At 41.3% G+C, this 23,783-nt stretch overlaps 1 protein-coding gene across 2 annotated transcripts in view; it reads right to left on the bottom strand.

Moving 5' to 3' along the window:
- Positions 1-23,783, bottom strand: part of efr3a (EFR3 homolog A (S. cerevisiae)) — a 121,304-nt gene that overhangs the window by 81,495 nt on the left and 16,026 nt on the right. For both annotated transcript variants that reach the window (XM_076300164.1, XM_076300165.1), the window contains exons 3-5: positions 21,526-21,602; positions 16,833-16,960; positions 5,310-5,460 (exon numbers count right to left, since the gene is read on the bottom strand). In XM_076300164.1, the coding sequence (XP_076156279.1) occupies positions 5,310-5,460; positions 16,833-16,960; positions 21,526-21,602 (356 nt within the window). The remainder of the gene's footprint in view (positions 1-5,309; positions 5,461-16,832; positions 16,961-21,525; positions 21,603-23,783) is intronic.

Here is a 23,783-nt window from a genome sequence, read left to right as displayed (position 1 = left end):
CCAGCGGGATTTTGAACTTGCATGTTTCATGCATTTTAGGGGAAAAAATACCATGGGATTGATGTGTTCTCCGTCGTAATCAATTGCGGACGTGCACAGACAGCTCAGACACAGAGCGCATATACAGTGGGTCCCAGTTAAAAATTGACACTTCATTCACGATCATGGTGATTCACGCAGCTGGGTGAAATGTAAGTACAACTGCAGCCGCTTGGGGGCAGCATAGTCCGCTGTGGAGTTCCACGGTCGAACCAGACGGCGCATTCGACAGCAAGGGCTGTGATTGGCCGAGTTTTCAGTGCGTTTCTCTGTGTTTTTAGCAGCCCCTGCAACATGCTAGTCCACTGTAGCCTAAGCCTTGTACATAATGTTAAACATAGTTTTGGATTCAGTGGCAAGATTTCTTGATTGTACAGTGCCTGTCTCTCAGTAATGTTTTAAAATGAGAGCTTCGTCAGCTGGCAGTAGGCTACTTTGTCGGTAGTCATGAGAAGTTTGCTTGCTAACAGAACATAAATATGCTGCCCAGAAACCTTGTGAATAGTTCTGATTTTTTTTACTACACTAACGAGGTTGAAATATAGACTTTGCCTACAGCATCTCCTTAACAGTAATGTTAACAAAATGACAGCATTCATATGACAAAGAAAAACGAATTCAGTCACTCAAGACTGTGCCACAGCAACCAGTGTAGGCTACAGTCCTACCCAATAGGCCTATTCGAAGCAGATAGCGTTGTCTGACGGTCGAGTGGGTTAATGCGCGTATTTCCAGAACAGGTCTGCAACTTTCAGGCAGTTCTGAGTTCGAATCTAGGCAGGAGCAGAGCCATATAAAGGCCTAGGCCTATTGTTATCATTTTTTGCAAGGTGTTGCTCCTGGCAATACTTGTTTATAAGACGTTTGGTGATTAATTGATAGCTGTTTTTGGGACACGTTAAACGTTCTTTATAATGAGCGCATCCGGGGAGTAAAACGACTGTTACGCGCTGTTACAACTGTAGGCTACAATGATTGCAATACAAAAATATGCGCGTGTTAGTTTAGTTCGTTTTGTGATGTTTTGCACTTTTGCCTCATGTGTTTTCAGGTTTGAGGGCTTTTTTGGCAAGATTGACCTTGGTTAGACTCTGCATATGTTATTTCTCCGTATGGAAAATAAAGTCAATTTTCGACACACGTCTGTTATTAGTTCAATAACAAGTGTTGCTTGTTAAAACATGTGACTAGTGAAACTCAAATGATTTTAGAAATATTTAGCCAAAGCCAAAAAGTGTTAGAGAAGGAGACGCCGGTGCAGCTCAGATGTCTTCTTAATTTTCTTTATTCTTTAGTAAAAGGTGCAGAACATTATTAAACTTTGACTAACGTTTCGATGTCAAAAACATCAACACATCGAAATGTTAGTCAAAGTTTAATAATGTTCTGCACCTTTTACTAAAGAATAAAGAAAATTAAGAAGACATCTGAGCTGCACCGGCGTCTCTCCTTCTCTCTAAAATATCTGTCCTGGCCTGGTTGCAACGGATTGTGGCCAAACGACAGAAGCGCGGAGAACCCTCCTTTGTCTACCAAAAAGTGTTACATTGTGCCCCGCGCTCCCCCACTGCTTGTGAAAGAAGGGGATGGGGGAGGGGGGCTTAACGTGAAAAAGCTTAATGTCACAAAACGGCAACGAGTCGTTTTAGGCTACAGGCCTTCATAATGGTAGGCTACAGGAAGTGGGGGGAGGGTATGGGATGACCAGAGCCGTCATCTATCGTTTTTCCAGGCACACAGCTCGTTATATAGCCTATCGACTGCCTTAACAGATAGGCTTTGCTCTTGGGTTTGGCCTTACAGCGAACTTAATGCTCTTGTTGCTTGCAGTTTGTTAAATAAAGCGATGCAGATTACATTATTTATTTCTGATTAATTGCGTCTTTTGATGTATTTTGCAACATTTGCTTGTTAGGCTGGGCTACTGTCAATGTCCTGTACAGGTCAATGTTCAACAATTGCTGGTGTAGGCCTAGGCTATTAATCAATTAGGGACTGTTCGTTATTTATTTAATTAAGGGGCTACCGGAGGGGTTTTGGGAGTGTTAGTCAAAAAAGACGTGACCCTCCCTCGCCAGCAAGAATTTTTTCTATGACCCTCCAAAGTGATTGAGAAAAAACGCATGACCCTCCCCAGTCCCAACAATTTATTGATGCCTTAGGCTACTGGGTCAATTTGGGAGCTTGCATGCTACGACTCCTTCCTTGAAATGCCTTGAAAAGGCTGTCGTTTGCACAATTTCACAAATAATCACCTGGACCGAAACAAACCTGTCAACTTTTCCCGGGTTTATCGCGTATTTTAACTTTTTCCTCGCTGTCTTAGGAGGAGCTGCAGGGCCGTCGCAAGGGGATGCGAGGCCCTGTGCGAACTTGACAGATGCAAGGCCCTTTTCACTTACGTGCATGAAATCATGCGATAGCTTACTTTACACATAGCCAAGGCTACCGTCGGTGTATTTTAATAGTAGCCTAGTCTAATAAGCTACACCAGCTTGCCTTTAAGAGGGGAAATTCAATTGTATAGCCTATAACATTAGCTGAGCCACATATTTGGCCATATGGTGTTTATCATAGGCTACATCACGAAACCAAATAGTGTAACAAAGGCGAACACTTTAACAGGGGGAATTAATTGGGCATGAATCATTGTGCTGAATGGTATTTGTCAATGAGCAGAAACACACACGACATTCAAACTATTGATAAGATGTACTGGTCTGTATCTATAGGCTAACATTGGACAAATAAATGACACTGACTCGCCATATCCTGACTCAGGAAAAAAAACATTTTCTTGCTTTGCCGCAAACTCAGCAATGAAATCACAGGCCAGTTTGCAGGTAGCCTAACGTCTTTTTCATAAAAGGGAGCCCAGTCTCTCCTGTGACATGGAGGTGCGCAAATAGTTTTTAATAGCCTGTTCAACTTCGAAAAGCTTCGTTCACCCGATGCCAGTCACTGATCGCAATTTCAAAGTTCGGAAAGCTTCATCTTTTTAAGTTTTAAGTGCAGTGGCCCCTATCTGCCCCCTTTGGAATTATATCTCGAGCCTATTATAAGGTCCAGTGCGTTATGTCCTGGGATTCGGATGTGCTCAAAAAGAAAAGAAAAAACACTTTTTTATAGATGGTTATGAGGAGCAATGTGAGAGAGAAATTTGATGATCATTGATCGTTGTTTTGGGACGTTAAGCCTTTTCCATAGGCGTCAGTGAAGGAGATTGAAGAATGACCTTTTTTTTTTATACGAAAATATTTCTTAACTACAAAAACTCAGTGTCTAAAAACTCAGTGTCATTCAGACTCAACCCTCTTGTTGTTTTATTATCTTTTTTGTTGTCGTTTGAACGTTGGCAAGCAGGCATGTTGCGGTTGCAATTTAAGTGAAATTTCTACAGTAGGCCTACAACATGCTGTTAGGCTGGACTACTGTCAATGTACTTGTACAGGTAAATGTTCAACAATTGCTGGTGTACAGGTTATATAATCAATTAGCTAAATAATTTGTCCAGCTGTTTAAACATTTTTTCGTGCTACATTCAAACGCAAAAGGTGCTTTGATATAGGTGCTTTCGTTTGAACGTCGGCAAGCAGGCATGCTTTGGTTGCAATGAATGAGGATAATTGCTTTTTTTTGCATTATTTTGAATATGACTCGCTCCAGTCTCAACAGCACGTACTTTTTCCACACGCTAAGTTCTAACACACATAGGCCTATCCCCTCTCGCTTTCTCTCTCTCCATCCCTGCACACGGTGCTTTCTTAAAGGAGCTGCACCATTTTACAACAATTGCATCTACATTTTCATATTAGAATGTTTTGTCAAGTGTAAGCTTAAACTACCGTGATCAATCTAAGTTCCCGTGCCCCCGCTGCGTCATGGAAGCAGTAAGTCAGTCGCATCAAAAATAGTAGTGGCACCCAAGTGACACCTTGTGGTTGTTTGTGTCAACTGCAGTTTGTGCCATTTCTGCTGAGAAAAAAGGGTTCGTGATTCATGAAGGAACCCGTCCAAACTTAACGGGGACCCACTGTAGGCCTAGGTTAGGCTACTTTCACTTTCTAGAGTGCGCATTCATTATGTAAAAGATGCTTCATACCAAAACAGCGATCAAACATTATCAAATGTATCATGACGTGTTGTCACAACGACTTACTCCAATTAGAAAATCGAAACCAACATCATGTAAGTGTTCTCTCATTGAGGCCTGTAGGGAAAATGCGATTTCAGTTTGTAAAATGTATCCTCCCCCTCCCCCAACTGAATTAGTCCCCCTATGTGAAGCACTCAAGGGTGGAATCCCCCCCCCTGGACATTATAATAAGTGGGTTCACAATGTGTGGGGCTGTGCTAAACCTGACCATAAGGCTTCCAGAGTTCAAAGTAAAAATGTATTGAGACAAGGTAGCATCCCACCAGGGTTATCTCAACATAGTATACTAGCCTATATTATACAAACCATAACTCATAAAAAACGCTTAATTAACTAAGTGCATGCTGATCAGATAGGCTATGCCTATAGACCCCTCTTGAAAGACCCAAAGTGCCAGTCAGATATACCTTGAGTCTCACATTTTTAAAGTCTCAATGTGTCTGTTAGTTTACATAGAATTCACTAGAAGTCATTATTTAAGGGGTTACTTTTCAAAATGTTCTTCAAAATGTCTGGCTCCGCCCCTGTAATAATATAGTCATTAGTATTAATAGTATTAAGATATTATGGTTGGGCAATGTCCCCATAATTGCCATTTTACGATATGGTGGTGGGTGGAGGTGAAGATGGAGGCCCAAACATGGCTGCCGCCACACAGGCGACTCGCTTGGATATATTCTGAATGGCAGATTCTACACTTACGAGAATACTTTGATTTGTTGGTGGAAGTAATCACACATGAATGAGGACATATTTTTGAAAGAAAAAATGTGTTTTTGTTAAGAATGGACCCAAAACATTACACAATGTAGCTTTAACGTTAGACATTGGGAAAGCTGGGGATGGTTTTCTAACAGTGCTGAAGGATTCCCATACATGGACGGAAAGATTTTTGCTTACTACATAATACCTAAAAGAGAGTACGGTAGTGTACGTGTGTGTGTGTGTTTGTGTGTGTGTGTGTATTAATATGTGCGTGTTGGTGTGCACACACAAACCACCAGGATTTCAAATATATCATGTTTGCTCATCACACACACATACACACAGGCACAGACGCACACACACATACACACACAAACACGCGCACACACACACACACACACACACTTACCGAGTTGGTGCCCAGCACCTGCAGGTCCGGCTCACGTGACTCGAGCAGCTTGGCCACCATGTGCAGGAAACTCTCCACGAACGGCTTGATGCTCTGGGAGTGACACGCCATCAACAACTGATCCAGAGCCTCCATGGCTATCACCACGTACCTGCACACACACACACACACACACACACACACACACACACACACACACACACGCCATCAACAACTGATCCAGAGCCTCCATGGCTATCACCACGTACCTGCGCACACACACACACACACTCACAAGCATATATTTATATACACACACACAAACATATAGACTCACAAATTAACACATAGACACACACATAAACACACACACAGGTATATATACACACACACACATAAACATATATATTTAAATACACACACAAACATATAGACACACACATAAACATACACACACACACACAGGTATATACAGTATACACACACACACATAAACATATATTTATATACACACACACAAAGATATAGACACACACATAAACACACACATTAATACACACACACATTAATACACACACAGACAAACATAAACATATATATTTATATACACACACACAAACATATAGACACAAACATAAACACAGGCAGGCAGGCAAGCAGGTAGTACACAGTGGTTGTAGTCAAAATTGTATTCCACGAAGGAAAAGTTAATTCAAAATATAAACTCTAATATAAGTTCCAAAAACTGGGTTTTCTTCAAATCAAGTAGGCTATAGTTCCAACTGAAAGCGGTAAAAAACTATTTCACTACGGCATCTTCCATTGTCTAACTGAGACTGCTCACCATGTGGAAGACGCCATCTTTACCTGCACAGGTGACTTAAGACTATGTCAAAATCAAAGTTCCCAGCTGAAGGCCAGCAAATCTCAAGCAAAGTAAGAGTCTAAACCAAAAATTCAAACTAAATTTGGCTCCAACAGTGTGTGTATAGTGTGTGTGTATTAGGGTTGGGTATCGTTTGAATTTGAACGATTCCGATTCCAATTCCGATTTCTTATTTCGATTCCGGTTCCTAGCGATTCTCGATTCCGATTTTTTTAAGAGGCTGGGTCAAAATAAGTTTAGGATATTTTAAATGAGCTAGCTAACCAACGGTCTTTCTCAGGGTACATTTTCCAAGTGCAAATTTAAAGACTTCTAAGACCTTTTCAAGACATCTAAATGAAACTTAAGACTATACCACGGCAAGATATATATGACTGTTTATGCAATAGTTTTTTTTTTCCTATTAATTTTAACCCCCACCCCATTTTGGATGTCTACAGAAGTTACCAAATATATTTTGGCGAAAGAAAAATAATTGTGTGTGAATTACCCTCAAAGCTATAAATGCCCAATTTTAGGGTCTGGGCTGCTTGCTTTTGAAGCTGGCTGTACAAGGTACATGGTTTTGCTTACTGCTGAGGCTGACTGTTCTTCACCTGTGTCTGTAGTAGCCTAGGCTACTTGCCAAAGACACGTGCACTGGACTTGATTTACATATTTTAATAAGCCTACTTTATATAATTTACTATGTGCATCTATTGTCCAGTATGCAGCACAGCAAATTAAAGTTAATCCACTACTTTACATTTTGCATACCAGTTGTATCTAAACCAACCAAAGCTTGACTGAAACATTGTAAAACCATTGACTTGTTTTAAATTAATTAAGAGACAGGTCCTCCTCGCATGATCCTGCTGAAAACCGCTGGTTTCATCTCAAGCACGCACGTATTATGAACACACGTTTTTTTTATATAGCCAGTCGCCGACATTCAAAGAATATGCTGTTATAGTTCACAACTTTTGCGAAGTAGGCCTAGCCTACTGGGAAATGCTGTCAAGCAAGCTGCTGGCAGATATTACAGGTAGGCTATTATAACTTAGACAGATATTTTCTTCCCTAGGCTAGGCCAGCAACACGCGCTGGAAAGATGCAAACAGATCAACTTAACATATACAGTATTTCCTCCTGATTGCGAAGCACTGCACATAATTTGACCAGCAGTCTTCGCGTCCATAGTTTGTGAAACGATGCTGCATTTGAGCAACAATTTTAGATGCCAACCGCAACTCCAAAAAGGAGAACAAATGAGCGTCCGGCTTGAGGCTGCGCCGGACACCGGACAGGGCTTTTAAAATCCATATGTCCGGCCTAAATTCGAACGTATGGCCAACCTATCGCTCTTTCTTTCTCTTGCTCATTCTACCGTAGGCTTCCTCATTCACCTACCTGTATATCTCTTTGGCCTCAGCTACACCACGAAAACGTCAGGCATATTATTTTGTACATAGGCCTACTGTATTATTACTGTTTTCACTCCTTTAACCACACCCGTGAAAAACATCTTCACTCTGTAACCACTACACTTCTTCCCGTAGCCTAATAGCTTAGTCACTTATACAATTGCGTTTTAAATACACGAAACTGGATGGAGACATCACTCGCTCTCTTGCACTCGCTGGTGGTCCCATCCATACGCACATTTAATATCTCTCTTTCGAAAATTCAGTTGTATTATTTAAGGATCCGCGGGAACCCTGCTTTCTGAATGAAATAGTCTGACCTTCTCCATGAATTTTAATTCTATGAACTATGCGCTTCTTCGTTGGTGTTCAGCCGTTTCTTCTTCAGGTCGGCGGACTGGGAATCGAAACTAGGAATCGAAATTTAAACTTTTGAACGATTCCGGGAAAATCGCAAAGATAGTCCCGGTTCCAACCAATACTCGATATTCGATACCCAAGCCTAGTGTGTATAGTGTGTGTATAGTGTGTATAGTGTGTGTAGTGTGTGTGTGTATAGTGTGTGTATAGTGTGTATAGTGTGTATAGTGTGTGTAGTGTGTGTGTGTATAGTGTGTCTCTCACCCGTAGCGGTGGCGCATTACGTCTTGTGTCTGTGTGTGTGTGTGTGTGTAGTGTGTGTATAGTGTGTGTGTGTAGTGTGTGTGTGTATAGTGTGTGTAGTGTGTGTGTGTAGTGTGTGTGTATAGTGTGTATAGTGTGTGTAGTGTGTGTATAGTGTGTGTGTGTAGTGTGTGTATAGTGTGTGTGTGTAGTGTGTGTATAGTGTGTGTGTGTAGTGTGTGTATAGTGTGTGTGTAGTGTGTGTGTGTGTATAGTGTGTGTATAGTGTGTGTAGTGTGTGTATAGTGTGTGTGTGTGTAGTGTGTGTAGTGTGTGTATAGTGTGTGTATAGTGTGTGTATGTAGTGTGTGTGTGTGTAGTGTGTGTTTTATTTACGTTTATTTGACAGGGGACAATGCTCAATATGTACAGTAATTGGGCCAGATTATAGCCATAAGGCTAATTTACATCTGTTGTCCCTGGACAGGAGTTGATGTTAATCAAATTAAAAGACAAAGTGTATGAGTGGGGGCAATGACCCAACACACACATCACAGTGATATGTACAGAGTAATAAAATTGAGTAATGAAATGGAAAATAAAAACATGAAATAAGATGAACATAAACACAGAGACAAGAATCATTGACTAGAAATGTTCACAGCGTTGGTTTGCTTTCAACCATTTCTTAAGGCCTAATTTAAAGGTGGTGAATGTGGTGCTTTGTCTAATAATGACAGGGATGCTATTCCACAACTCTGAGGTTTTCACTGAGAAAGCGGTTTGGCCAAAGGTGGAATGCCTAAACACACTTGTGCAATCCCCCCTAGATGATGCTCTTGTGGTCCTTATGTTACTTGTGGGTCTACAAAGGCTCACAAATTGTTTAAGGGGTGGTGGTGCAAGATTATTGATAATTTAAAAAAATAAACAGGTGTTTGAAAAGAAAAGAAAATTGTCCAAGGTAAATATACCATACTTCTGTATGATAGTACAGTGATGGTAACTGTAAGATTTTTTGTCCAGAATTTTCATTGCTTGTTTATATACTTTATACATTAATGACATGGTGGTTGCATTTGCTTGAGACCAGGTGGTCAAGCAATATGAGATGTGTGTTAAAATCATAGAATGGAAATAAAGTATAGCTGCCTCTGTAGTCATCTGATTTCTAATCAGCTTAAAATTGAAGAGATTCCTTTTAACTCTTCCATTTACTTTATGATATGTTTTTTAAAAGTCAGATTTGAGTCAACAATGACCCCTAAGTATTTAAAATCATCTACTACTTGGAGTTTTTGACCTTTAACAACTATGTCAGGCTGTTGCGTAGTGCTTTTTCGTGAAGAAAAGTACATGCAAACTGTTTTTGAAGTGTGTGTGTGTATAGTGTGTGTATAGTGCGTGTGTGTAGTGTGTGTATAGTGTGTGTGTGTAGTGTGTGTGTATAGTGTGTGTGTAGTGTGTGTGTAGTGTGTGTGTGTATAGTGTGTGTGTAGTGTGTGTGTGTGTAGTGTGTGTGTGTAGTGTGTGTGTAGTGTGTATAGTGTGTGTAGTGTGTGTATAGTGTGTGTGTGTATAGTGTGTGTATAGTGTGTGTGTAGTGTGTGTGTGTGTGTATAGTGTGTGTATAGTGTGTGTGTAGTGTGTGTGTGTAGTGTGTGTGTGTATAGTGTGTGTGTGTAGTGTGTGTGTGTGTGTGTGTATAGTGTGTGTGTGTGTGTGTATAGTATGTGTGTAGTGTGTGTGTGTGTAGTGTGTGTGTGTGCGTGTAGTGTGTGTATAGTGTGTGTATAGTGTGTGTGTGTGTAGTGTGTGTGTGTGTATAGTGTGTGTATAGTGTGTGTGTGTAGTGTGTGTATAGTGTGTGTGTGTATAGTGTGTGTATAGCGTGTGTGTATAGTGTGTGTATAGTGTGTGTGTATAGTGTGTGTGTGTGTGTGTGTGTGTAGTGTGTGTGTGTGTATAGTGTGTGTGTGTGTAGTGTGTGTGTGTGTATAGTGTGTGTGAAGTGTGTGTGTGTGTAGTGTGTGTGTGTGTATAGTGTGTGTATAGCGTGTGTGTATAGTGTGTGTATAGTGTGTGTGTATAGTGTGTGTGTGTGTGTGTGTGTGTAGTGTGTGTGTGTGTATAGTGTGTGTGTGTGTAGTGTGTGTGTGTGTATAGTGTGTGTGAAGTGTGTGTGTGTGTAGTGTGTGTGTGTGTATAGTGTGTGTATAGTGTGTGTGTGTGTGTAGTGTGTGTGTGTGTATAGTGTGTGTATAGCGTGTGTGTGTGTAGTGTGTGTGTGTGTATAGCGTGTGTATAGTGTGTGTGTGTAGTGTGTGTATAGTGTGTGTGTGTGTAGTGTGTGTGTGTGTGTGTGTGTGTGTGTAGTGTGTGTATAGTGTGTGTGTGTAGTGTGTGTGTGTGTGTGTGTGTGTGTGTGTGTATAGTGTGTGTGTGTAGTGTGTGTGTGTGTGTGTATAGTGTGTGTGTATAGTGTGTGTATAGTGTGTGTGTGTAGTGTGTGTATAGTGTGTGTGTAGTGTGTGTGTGTGTATAGTGTGTGTATAGTGTGTGTGTGTAGTGTGTGTATAGTGTGTGTGTATAGTGTGTGTGTGTAGTGTGTGTGTGTGTGTGAGTGTATAGTGTGTGTAGTGTGTGTGTATAGTGTATAGTGTGTGTGTATAGTGTGTGTGTATAGTGTGTGTAGTGTGTGTGTGTGTGTGTGTGTGTGTAATGTGTGGGTGTGTATAGTGTGTATAGTGTGTGTGTGTGTGTGTGTGTGTGTATAGTGTGTGTAGTGTGTGTGTGTGTGTGTATAGTGTGTGTGTGTATAGTGTGTATAGTGTGTGTGTGTATAGTGTGTATAGTGTGTGTGTATAGTGTGTGTGTGTAGTGTGTGTGTGTATAGTGTGTGTGTGTATAGTGTGTATAGTGTGTGTGTATAGTGTGTGTGTGTAGTGTGTGTGTGTATAGTGTGTGTGTGTAGTGTGTGTGTGTATAGTGTGTGTAGTGTGTGTGTGTGTATAGTGTGTGTAGTGTGTGTGTGTAGTGTGTGTGTGTGTATAGTGTGTATAGTGTGTGTGTGTAGTGTGTGTGTGTATAGTGTGTGTAGTGTGTGTGTGTAGTGTGTGTATAGTGTGTATAGTGTGTGTGTGTAGTGTGTGTGTGTATAGTGTGTGTAGTGTGTGTGTGTATAGTGTGTATAGTGTGTGTGTATAGTGTGTGTGTGTGTATAGTGTGTATAGTGTGTGTGTGTAGTGTGTGTGTGTGTGTATAGTGTGTATAGTGTGTGTGTGTATAGTGTGTGTGTGTATAGTGTGTGTAGTGTGTGTGTGTGTGTATAGTGTGTGTGTGTGTGTGTATAGTGTGTATAGTGTGTGTGTGTGTATAGTGTGTGTAGTGTGTGTGTGTGTGTGTATAGTGTGTGTGTGTAGTGTGTGTGTGTGTATAGTGTGTGTGTGTATAGTGTGTGTGTAGTGCGTGTGTGTAGTGTGTGTGTGTGTGTGTGTATAGTGTGTGTGTGTAGTGTGTGTGTGTATAGTGTGTGTAGTGTGTGTGTGTAGTGTGTGTGTGTAGTGTGTGTGTGTGTGTGTGTGTGTATAGTGTGTGTGTAGTGTGTGTGTGTATAGTGTGTATAGTGTGTGTGTGTAGTGTGTGTGTGTATAGTGTGTGTGTGTAGTGTGTGTGTGTGTGTGTGTGTGTGTGTATAGTGTGTGTGTGTAGTGTGTGTGTGTATAGTGTGTATAGTGTGTGTTTGTAGTGTGTGTGTGTATAGTGTGTGTGTGTAGTGTGTGTGTGTATAGTGTGTGTAGTGTGTGTGTGTATAGTGTGTATAGTGTGTGTGTGTAGTGTGTGTGTGTAGTGTGTGTGTATAGTGTGTGTGTGTAGTGTGTGTGTGTGTATAGTGTGTGTGTAGTGTGTGTGTGTATAGTGTGTATAGTGTGTAGTGTGTGTGTGTAGTGTGTGTGTGTAGTGTGTGTGTGTGTGTATAGTGTGTATAGTGTGTAGTGTGTGTGTGTAGTGTGTATAGTGTGTGTGTATAGTGTGTATAGTGTGTATAGTGTGTGTGTGTGTGTATAGTGTGTATAGTGTGTGTGTGTATAGTGTGTGTGTGTGTGTATAGTGTGTGTGTGTAGTGTGTGTATAGTGTGTGTGTAGTGTGTGTGTAGTGTGTATAGTGTGTATAGTGTGTATAGTGTGTATAGTGTGTGTGTGTAGTGTGTGTAGTGTGTGTATAGTGTGTGTATAGTGTGTGTGTAGTGTGTGTGTAGTGTGTATAGTGTGTATAGTGTGTGTGTGTAGTGTGTGTGTGTATAGTGTGTATAGTGTGTGTGTGTAGTGTGTGTGTGTATAGTGTGTATAGTGTGTGTGTGTATAGTGTGTGTGTGTGTATAGTGTGTGTGTGTAGTGTGTGTAGTGTGTGTATAGTGTGTGTATAGTGTGTGTGTAGTGTGTGTGTAGTGTGTATAGTGTGTATAGTGTGTGTGTGTAGTGTGTGTGTGTATAGTGTGTATAGTGTGTGTGTGTAGTGTGTGTGTGTGTATAGTGTGTGTAGTGTGTGTGTGTATAGTGTGTGTATAGTGTGTGTGTAGTGTGTGTGTGTATAGTGTGTATAGTGTGTGTGTGTAGTGTGTGTGTGTATAGTGTGTGTAGTGTGTGTGTGTATAGTGTGTGTATAGTGTGTGTGTAGTGTGTGTGTGTATAGTGTGTATAGTGTGTGTGTGTAGTGTGTGTGTGTATAGTGTGTATAGTGTGTGTATAGTGTGTGTGTAGTGTGTGTGTAGTGTGTATAGTGTGTATAGTGTGTATAGTGTGTGTGTGTAGTGTGTGTGTGTATAGTGTGTATAGTGTGTGTGTGTAGTGTGTGTGTGTATAGTGTGTGTAGTGTGTGTGTGTATAGTGTGTGTATAGTGTGTGTGTAGTGTGTGTGTAGTGTGTATAGTGTGTATAGTGTGTATAGTGTGTGTGTGTAGTGTGTGTGTGTATAGTGTGTATAGTGTGTGTGTGTAGTGTGTGTGTGTATAGTGTGTATAGTGTGTGTAGTGTGTGTGTGTATAGTGTGTATAGTGTGTGTGTGTAGTGTGTGTGTGTATAGTGTGTATAGTGTGTGTATTGTGTGTGTGTATAGTGTGTGTGTGTGTAGTGTGTGTAGTGTGTGTATAGTGTGTGTATAGTGTGTGTGTAGTGTGTATAGTGTGTATAGTGTGTGTGTGTAGTGTGTGTGTGTATAGTGTGTGTGTGTAGTGTGTGTGTGTATAGTGTGTATAGTGTGTGTAGTGTGTGTGTGTATAGTGTGTGTGTGTAGTGTGTGTAGTGTGTGTAGTGTGTGTATAGTGTGTGTATAGTGTGTGTGTAGTGTGTGTGTAGTGTGTATAGTGTGTGTGTGTAGTGTGTGTGTGTGTATAGTGTGTGTGTGTAGTGTGTGTGTGTATAGTGTGTGTAGTGTGTGTGTGTATAGTGTGTATAGTGTGTGTGTAGTGTGTGTGTGTGTGTATAGTGTGTATAGTGTGTGTAGTGTGTGTGTGTATAGTGTGTGTGTGTAGTGTGTGTAGTGTGTGTATAGTGTGTGTATAGTGTGTGTGTAGTGTGTGTGTAGTGTGTATAGTGTGTGTGTGTAGTGTGTGTGTGTATAGTGTGTATAGTGTGTGTGTGTAGTGTGTAGTGTGTATAGTGTGTATAGTGTGTGTGTGTGTAGTGTGTGTGTGTATAGTGTGTGTAGTGTGTGTGTGTGTACTGTGTGTATAGTGTGTGTAGTGTGTGTGTGTGTGTGTATAGTGTGTATAGTGTGTGTGTGTAGTGTGTGTGTGTGTATAGTGTGTATAGTGTGTGTGTGTAGTGTGTGTGTGTATAGTGTGTATAGTGTGTGTAGTGTGTGTGTGTATAGTGTGTATAGTGTGTATAGTGTGTGTGTGTATAGTGTGTGTATAGTGTGTGTGTGTATAGTGTGTATAGTGTGTATAGTGTGTGTGTGTAGTGTGTGTGTGTGTATAGTGTGTATAGTGTGTGTGTGTAGTGTGTGTGTGTATAGTGTGTATAGTGTGTGTAGTGTGTGTGTGTATAGTGTGTGTAGTGTGTGTGTGTATAGTGTGTATAGTGTGTGTAGTGTGTGTGTGTATAGTGTGTGTAGTGTGTGTGTGTAGTGTGTGTGTGTGTATAGTGTGTATAGTGTGTATAGTGTGTGTAGTGTGTGTGTGTATAGTGTGTGTAGTGTGTGTGTGTATAGTGTGTGTGTGTATAGTGTGTATAGTGTGTGTAGTGTGTGTGTATAGTGTGTGTGTGTGTGTGTGTGTAGTGTGTGTGTGTATAGTGTGTGTGTATAGTGTGTATAGTGTGTGTGTGTGTATAGTGTGTATAGTGTGTATAGTGTGTGTGTGTGTGTATAGTGTGTATAGTGTGTGTGTGTAGTGTGTGTGTGTATAGTGTGTATAGTGTGTGTAGTGTGTGTGTGTATAGTGTGTATAGTGTGTATAGTGTGTGTAGTGTGTGTAGTGTGTGTGTGTATAGTGTGTATAGTGTGTGTGTGTATAGTGTGTGTATAGTGTGTATAGTGTGTGTAGTGTGTGTGTGTATAGTGTGTGTGTGTAGTGTGTGTGTGTATAGTGTGTATAGTGTGTGTGTGTAGTGTGTGTGTGTATAGTGTGTATAGTGTGTGTGTGTAGTGTGTGTATAGTGTGTATAGTGTGTGTGTGTAGTGTGTGTGTGTATAGTGTGTGTGTGTAGTGTGTGTGTGTATAGTGTGTATAGTGTGTGTAGTGTGTGTGTGTATAGTGTGTATAGTGTGTGTAGTGTGTGTGTGTATAGTGTGTATAGTGTGTATAGTGTGTGTGTGTAGTGTGTGTGTGTATAGTGTGTATAGTGTGTGTAGTGTGTGTGTGTATAGTGTGTATAGTGTGTGTGTGTATAGTGTGTATAGTGTGTGTAGTGTGTGTGTGTGTATAGTGTGTATAGTGTGTGTAGTGTGTGTGTGTATAGTGTGTGTGTATAGTGTGTATAGTGTGTGTGTGTATAGTGTGTATAGTGTGTGTAGTGTGTGTGTGTAGTGTGTGTGTGTATAGTGTGTATAGTGTGTGTAGTGTGTGTATAGTGTGTATAGTGTGTATAGTGTGTGTATAGTGTGTGTATAGTGTGTATAGTGTGTGTGTGTATAGTGTGTGTGTATAGTGTGTATAGTGTGTGTAGTGTGTGTGTGTGTATAGTGTGTGTGTGTATAGTGTGTGTGTGTAGTGTGTGTGTGTATAGTGTGTATAGTGTGTGTGTAGTGTGTGTGTATAGTGTGTATAGTGTGTGTAGTGTGTGTGTGTGTAGTGTGTATAGTGTGTGTGTATAGTGTGTATAGTGTGTGTAGTGTGTGTGTGTATAGTGTGTATAGTGTGTATAGTGTGTATAGTGTGTGTAGTGTGTGTGTGTATAGTGTGTATAGTGTGTGTATAGTGTGTGTGTATAGTGTGTGTATAGTGTGTGTATAGTGTGTGTGTATAGTGTGTATAGTGTGTGTAGTGTGTGTGTGTATAGTGTGTGTAGTGTGTGTGTGTATAGTGTGTATAGTGTGTGTAGTGTGTGTGTGTGTATAGTGTGTGTAGTGTGTGTGTGTATAGTGTGTGTGTGTAGTGTGTGTGTGTATAGTGTGTATAGTGTGTGTAGTGTGTGTGTGTATAGTGTGTATAGTGTGTGTAGTGTGTGTGTGTAGTGTGTGTGTGTAGTGTGTGTATAGTGTGTGTATAGTGTGTGTGTGTATAGTGTGTATAGTGTGTGTGTGTGTGTAGTGTGTGTGTGTATAGTGTGTATAGTGTGTGTAGTGTGTGTAGTGTGTGTATAGTGTGTGTAGTGTGTGTAGTGTGTGTAGTGTGTGTGTGTATAGTGTGTATAGTGTGTGTAGTGTGTGTGTGTATAGTGTGTATAGTGTGTGTGTGTATAGTGTGTGTATAGTGTGTGTAGTGTGTGTGTGTATAGTGTGTATAGTGTGTGTGTAGTGTGTATAGTGTGTGTAGTGTGTGTGTGTGTAGTGTGTATAGTGTGTGTGTGTATAGTGTGTATAGTGTGTATAGTGTGTGTAGTGTGTGTGTGTATAGTGTGTATAGTGTGTGTGTATAGTGTGTATAGTGTGTGTAGTGTGTGTGTGTATAGTGTGTATAGTGTGTATAGTGTGTGTAGTGTGTGTGTGTATAGTGTGTATAGTGTGTGTGTATAGTGTGTATAGTGTGTGTAGTGTGTGTGTGTATAGTGTGTATAGTGTGTGTGTATAGTGTGTGTGTATAGTGTGTGTGTGTGTGTGTGTGTAGTGTGTATAGTGTGTGTAGTGTGTGTATAGTGTGTGTAGTGTGTATAGTGTGTATAGTGTGTGTGTGTGTGTGTGTATAGTGTGTATAGTGTGTGTAGTGTGTGTGTGTATAGTGTGTATAGTGTGTATAGTGTGTGTGTGTGTAGTGTGTGTAGTGTGTGTGTGTATAGTGTGTGTGTGTAGTGTGTGTGTGTACAGTGTGTGTGTGTGTATAGTGTGTATAGTGTGTATAGTGTGTATAGTGTGTGTAGTGTGTGTGTGTATAGTGTGTATAGTGTGTATAGTGTGTGTAGTGTGTGTGTGTATAGTGTGTGTATAGTGTGTATAGTGTGTGTGTATAGTGTGTATAGTGTGTGTGTATAGTGTGTGTACAGTGTGTCTCTCACCCGTAGCGGTGGCGCATTACGTCTCGTGTCAGCCTCTCTGCCAGGTACGCTCCGATGCGGTCCAGCTTCTCTGGGGCAGACACCGCATAGAACGTCAACTTCTCCATATCGGCCTTGACCAGGCCATCCTACACACACACACACACACACACACCGCATAGAACGTCAACTTCTCCATATCAGCCTTGACCAGGCCATCCAACACACACACACACACACACACACACACACACACACACACACACACACACACACACAGCTCATAGAGCTTAAAGGGGTGATAGAATGGAGGAACGGAACATTTTATCTTGTTCTGCGCAACAGGAGGTTTGCAACTTTGGTCAGTCCAAGAAATGCTCAGATGGTATTTCACAAGTCCAGTCACAACCCTATAATTAGAACCCTATAATTAGGCTGAAAACAGTTACAACCCTATAATTAGAACCCTAGGATTAGAACCCTATAACTAGGCTGGAGAATAAAACAGTTACAACCCTATAATTAGAACCCTATGATTAGAACCCTATAACTAGGCTGGAGAATAAAAGTTACAACCCTATGATTAGAACCCTATAACTAGGCTGGAGAATAAAAGTTACAACCCTATGATTAGAACCCTATAACTAGGCTGGAGAATAAAACAGTTACAACCCTATGATTAGAACCCTATAATTAGAACCCTATAATTAGGCTGGAAAATAAAACAATGAATGAAGTGGATTCCTGTAATGTTCATGAAAACAGCATAGCGATTGGATAGCCTAATGAATCGCGACTTGTTGTAGGCCTAACAGTAGCTTATATCATAGCAAATAGCCTATGGTGATGACATATTTAAAATACATTTTTTAAATACATTTCACTCGAGTGAGCGCGTAATGTGGGCTGTTGCGCAAAGAAATGAATTAGGGAGATGCTCTGCACACTATAGTTTTGCTAACATCTCCACTGTTAATGTGAAATATGTGTCCATGCAGGCAAGGTAGTGTCAAGCAGCAGTGAAGTGAAAACCGTATACAAGTAGCACATCACCTGAGTTAGACAGAAGATGGGCCCTGCTTGCTCTGTTAAAGTATTTATACCCCTTCCAAACTGCGTTAAAATTGTGTATTTAAAGATGCTCTAAGCGATGCCACGCGTTTTTTAGGCTAAAACATTTTATGTCACTTACTGCAAACATCACCTAACCAACTGCTAACTGTCTGTGTCCTGAATACACTGTAAAAAAATGCGATCTCTGTGGACAGCCCAGGCTTAAAAAACGGCAACAAAAACAACCTGGGCAAACCTAGCCCATAAAAATATAACAAACTGTTCCAGCAAATCGCAGAAGAGATGCGCGTTTAGGAGAGTTTCAATTGCACGGGAGCAGCGCATGAAGAGGGGGGGGGGGGGGGGGGCTAGCTCTCTGTTTTGTTTGAAGGTCAACAGAAGTGACGTTACCCAGCATCGCTTAGAGCAGTGGTTCTCAACCTTTTTTCAGTGATGTACCCCCTGTGAAATATTTTTTCAGCCAAGTACCCCCTAACCAGCGCATAAGAATTACCGCTACGCTTCAACCACGACTGCATCGTTTGAGTTTTGACAGTGATTGACAGGTGATGGTGGGTGGCATGTGACAGGTTGGGTCGAACCATGTATTAGTTAGCATTGATTTTATTTAGATTTTTAAAGAATTAAAAAATAAAAAGCGTATTATAAAAATTCTTATATTTTGACATGTATCTCACCACAGCAAGCTCATAGCTCTACATGCATTTCATGTGTGTGTAGGGCAGACTGTCCTGAATCTGGTAATATCATTGCCATGGTGGAGGGATTCTCTGGGGCTGAGCAATTTACAGACATATGTGGTGTGCGCCTTACAGAAATAAATGCCATTTTTTATATAGTGATTAAAAATTACCTTTCTGCGCTCCATATCTGCGACAGAACTGATCTGACCTGACTTGACCCGAGGTTGCGTGTTAGCCTGTGTGTGCCTATGGTGTCTGCACTCATGATTCTCTACAACTTTTTACTGCATTGCCATGAACAAAGTAAAGGCAAAAAAGGTGTTTCTTTGTCGAACAAATTGGGATGCAATGTGAGCCTTGAATTGGATGCCATGCAGGAATTTGCTAGGATCTCAAAACCGGATTATGAACATTATTTGCCATAGAGAAACACACAATAGCGTTGGAGTATAAACATGCTTTGCCACAAAAACAGACAAAAACGTGAGGTAAGTCGAGCTATATGAAGTTATTATTTTGCTGTCACTTCGTCTGTTTTATAACCCAGAAGGATGTACTTGGTATCAAATGATGGCTCTGTGTCTCCTCTTTCATCTGACATGCGTGGCATATCTATGCGATCACAGGTCCGCGAGTAATTCAAACGAGAGTAATGTTACCCGAATAACAGTTGTTTTGAAGGCAGCATCGACGCACACTTCATGCTCACTACTACCCATAATCTGTTGCGGCAACGTCTGAAACAGCTGTAAAAAGTAAACAAAGATGCCGAATAACTTTTTGTAGAATTTGTAGATTTGTAGCGAGAAAAAAATGCTGTACTATCTGATTGTTGTAACCATTGATAGCGTCTGGTCTGATATATGTGTCGCCTGCCAAACTCATTTCTACCGTTAGCCTGCTAGCTCCCGTAAGCTAGTTTAGTTTAACGTTCCGGCTTTTGCTAACGTCATACCGTAGTGTTAACCCTTAGAACCCGATTGACGCAAAGTGCGTCAAAAAACACACCCTTTCTTCTCTGTTACATTGCTCCGGAACGGTTCATCGCAGCGAGATGAAACCTTTATTGCACGACAGAGCAGAAGTGGGGCTTTCCAACGAGACTACACACTTGTCTGTACGATCAAGTATGAAAATTAAAAAAAAATCATGAAATTAAATCAAATTGCATCATATTTACAGTCTATACTTCTCTGCAGTCACCTGCACACACATTACTCTAGTTTGAATTACCCGCGAACCCGTGATCGCATCGATATGGCAAGCATATCAGATGAAAGAGGGGGCACAGGGCTATCCATTGGTACCATGTTTATCGACCCTTCTGGCTTATAAAACCAGACGAAGTGACTGCAAAATAATAACGTCATGTACACAAACCAACGCTGCACACTCATTACTCTCATTTGAATTACTCGCGGACCCGTGATCGCATAGATATGCCACGCATGTCAGATGAAAGAGGAGACTCAGAGCTATCATTTGATACCAAGTCCTTCTGGGTTATAAAACAGACGAAGTGACAGCAAAATAATAACTTCATATAGCTGGACCCCACGTTTTTGTCTGTTCTTGTGGCAAAGCATGTTTATAATCCAATGCTATCATGTGTTTCTCTATGGCAAAGCATATTCATATTCCGGTTTTGAGATCCTAGCAAATTCCTGCATGGCATCCAATTCAAGGCTCACATTGCATCCCAATTTGTTTAACAAATAAACACCTTTTTTGCCTTTACTTTGTTCATGGCAATGCAGTAAAGAGTTGAGAATTATTATGACTGCATACACACAGGCACGCAGGCTAACACGCAACCTCGGGTCAAGTCAGGTCAGATCAGTTCGTGTCACAGATATGGAGCGCAGAAAGGTCATTTTTCATCACTAAATAAAAAATGGCATTTATTTCCGTAAAATCACACAGCAAATATTTCTGTAAATTGCTCAGCCCCAGAGTATCCCTCCAACATGGCAATTATATTGCCCGATTCAGGACAGTCTGCCCTACACACACATGAAATGCATGTAGAGCTGTGATCTTGCTGTGGTGAGATACATGTTGAAATATAAGAATTTTTATAATACACTTTTTATATTTTAATTCTTTAAAAATCAAAATAAAATCAATGCTAGTATTAATACATGAAACAATATATAATATATGTGTATGGCACTTACAATGACCAGAATAAATCCTTATGAATAAAGGTAGTGAAAATGCCCTAAAAACAGCTTAGGGTTCTAAGGGTTAACCAAAGATCGTTCTTAAAAGATGCATTCGAACCAAAGTCGTGTCTAGTGAGACAGCTCTCTATTTAGGCAGTTCAGCAGCAGGCAGCTGTCTTCCGTTTGGAACAGAGCCATAGAGATGTTTGGATTCACAAGACGTGTCCATTCACAACAGCCGAGCATAGTTACCTTGCTAGCTCCCAGATAGCAAGAGGCTGGCGGAACACTGTCGGACCACTGGGGGCATAGCTGGTCGTCCGCTGGCATTTTGCTCATCGGTTCTCTGGCGGTCCGTTTCAGACAAATTGCCCAATATTTTGCCACTATTGGTCCAAAATATTTTTAATTTGTTCAGTTATACTCCATATATCATTTTATTAACTTTTCTTAATATTCATGACAAGTTAAATTTAAAGAGATGGTGGTCCAACGGCGGACCACAAGTGGCACGCCACGGTCCGCTATCTGCCAATCTGATTTTGCTATCTGGGCTTGCTAACTTGTCAACATTAGATATGGCTCACACAACATTTCAGACTTTGATTCTGAGGTTTTCTCCATGTCCATTTTACCCACAAGCTACCATTATTCAACTATGCCAAGGTAAACTCGGTTTTGCATTCTAGGACCCCTTTAAACTTCTCCATATCCACCTTGACCAAGACATCCTACATACACACACTCACACATAAGCTTACACGCACTCACTCACTCTTAGGGCTCTCTCACCTTTGGGTCCTCGGGGAAGATGTTGTCCACCAGTCGCTTGTAGCGAGGCCTTAGAGGCCCACAGCACCCACAGACTCCTGTTAACACACACACATGCACCCACACACACAGAGACACACACACACATGCACCCACACACAAGTACACATGCACATACAGAGACAACATCAGTTATTATGTATGGACCATCATCACACTATCTTAACTCATTGAATGCCAAGCTGTTTTCGGGAGCTTTGTCCTAAAGTGCCAGCAATCTAGACAATTGTTGATGATTTTTATACAGGCACAGCATATTCTGTGTTATAGCTATGAACACATAAAATAGCTCGATTAAAAGGTGAGACTTTAAGCTCTCGGTGGGTGCAAACCGTGTATTTCTACACGCCTCTGTTCCTGAGAAATCCCAAGCTAAACAATGGCTAGTTTTCATCAAAATCGCTGTTTTTTTTCTAGAAATGGAGATATAACGTCTTTCATGAAATATGAAGTGTTGCCTGTTACTTACTTATGTAAACTTTCCGGGAAGTGATAAGCGAGACCTGGCGAGACTGCCACCTAGTGATAGACCCACGAAAATGGCCTGGTTTTGACGTGACGTGCATGCGTCACTGATTCGACCCAAAGCGGCAACCGAGTTATGATAAAATGTCCAGATAAAATATCCAGATTGTGCGTTTTCATGAGTTTCACGATCGTTTTAAAAAAAAAAACTAAAAACGTAATATTACGTTTTTGGCAACCAACGCATGGGAAGGAAAATTACGTTTTTGGCACTCAATGAGTTAAAGAGCTCAACTCAAGTATAAAGGCACCTCACTGCACCAAGAAAAACAGCTAAACAGCAGAGCTAACTCAACCCTAACACTTCAGATGAACAGAAGAGCAGCTAACTCAACCCTAACACTTCTTCACAGATGAACAACAGAGCTAACTCAACCCCAACATTTCTTCACAGATGAACATAATCTTGAATTTCCCCTTGGAGATCAATAAAGTATCTATCTATCTATATATTTGGTTAGCTAGCTGGCTAGCTGGTATGACTATCCCATATCATTGCTATGAAGAGTATGGGGTTAGTGCGATAGGACATTGACTTTGGGACCATCAGAGAGAGAGAGAGAGAGAGAGATAAAAACAGAGAGAGAGAGAGAGAGCGTGTGTGTGTGAGTGAGTGAGATAATGTGTAGCTGCTGAAGTCAGACAACTTTTAAATATTTAAGGAGAGGAAATCTGAGAGCAGCACCGTATCAAAGTTTCAGCACTGAGCCATCATACACACACACACACACACACTGTGCCATCACACACACACACACACACTGAGCCATCACACTCACACACTGAGCCATCACACATACACACTCACACACACTGAGCCATCACACACACACACGCATACGCTCACTGACCCATCATACACACACACACACAACCACACACACACACTCATACGCTCACACACGCACAAGCTAAACACATTAATACATACACATACATACATACGCAGTTACACACAGCACATCCCTAATACGCAAGTACACACACACACACACACACACACACACACACACAACACACACAGTGCAACATATCTACAACACACACACACAATCTTACCCCATGTGAGTTGAAATCTGTTATTGCACACACACACACACACACACAGTGCAACATATCTACAACACACACACCTAATCTTACCCCATGTGAGTTGAAATCTGTTATTGGTGGAATTTAGTCTGAACGTTCCATCAGCTTCTGAGCGAGCAACTCGCCGATACCCCCTCATTTCCTCTCTTTCTCTCACACACACAGACACACCATAAGCCACTTCTGACTGGTTAGCAGTTACAGGTGCGTGTGTGTGTGTGTGTGCGCATGCGTGCATGAATGCTTGTGTGTGTGTGTGTGCGTGTGTGTGTGTGCGCATGCGTGCATGAATGCTTGTGTGTGTGTGTGTGCGCGCATGCGTTTGTGTGTGTGTGTGTGTGTCTGTGCCTATCTGTACAGTGTCAGCTTACTTCAGTGAGTGAGATTCCATCACCTAAGAAGTGACCCCGGTAAGATTCCTTCGCCTAAGGACCCCACCCCCAAACACACACACACACACAGGCAGGGGCTAATTGGGATTTGTTATGTGGAGGGGCTCTCCCTAGGGGGGCCAGGGGTATGCCCCCCCCCCCCCCACCGGGAATTTTATTTGAAAAATAAAACATTAAATGGCACTTTCTGGAGAGTTTTGTGCAAAGAAA

Source organism: Alosa pseudoharengus, unplaced genomic scaffold, assembly GCF_046254945.1.
Source record: "Alosa pseudoharengus isolate Yale_2024_CS ecotype anadromous, Long Island Sound unplaced genomic scaffold, YU_APseudo_1.1 YU_APseudo_1.1_scf_22, whole genome shotgun sequence".
Taxonomy (NCBI): Eukaryota; Metazoa; Chordata; class Actinopteri; order Clupeiformes; family Clupeidae; genus Alosa; species Alosa pseudoharengus.
Note: the sequence above shows the minus strand (reverse complement) of the source record. Positions and strands in the feature narration are given on the sequence as shown.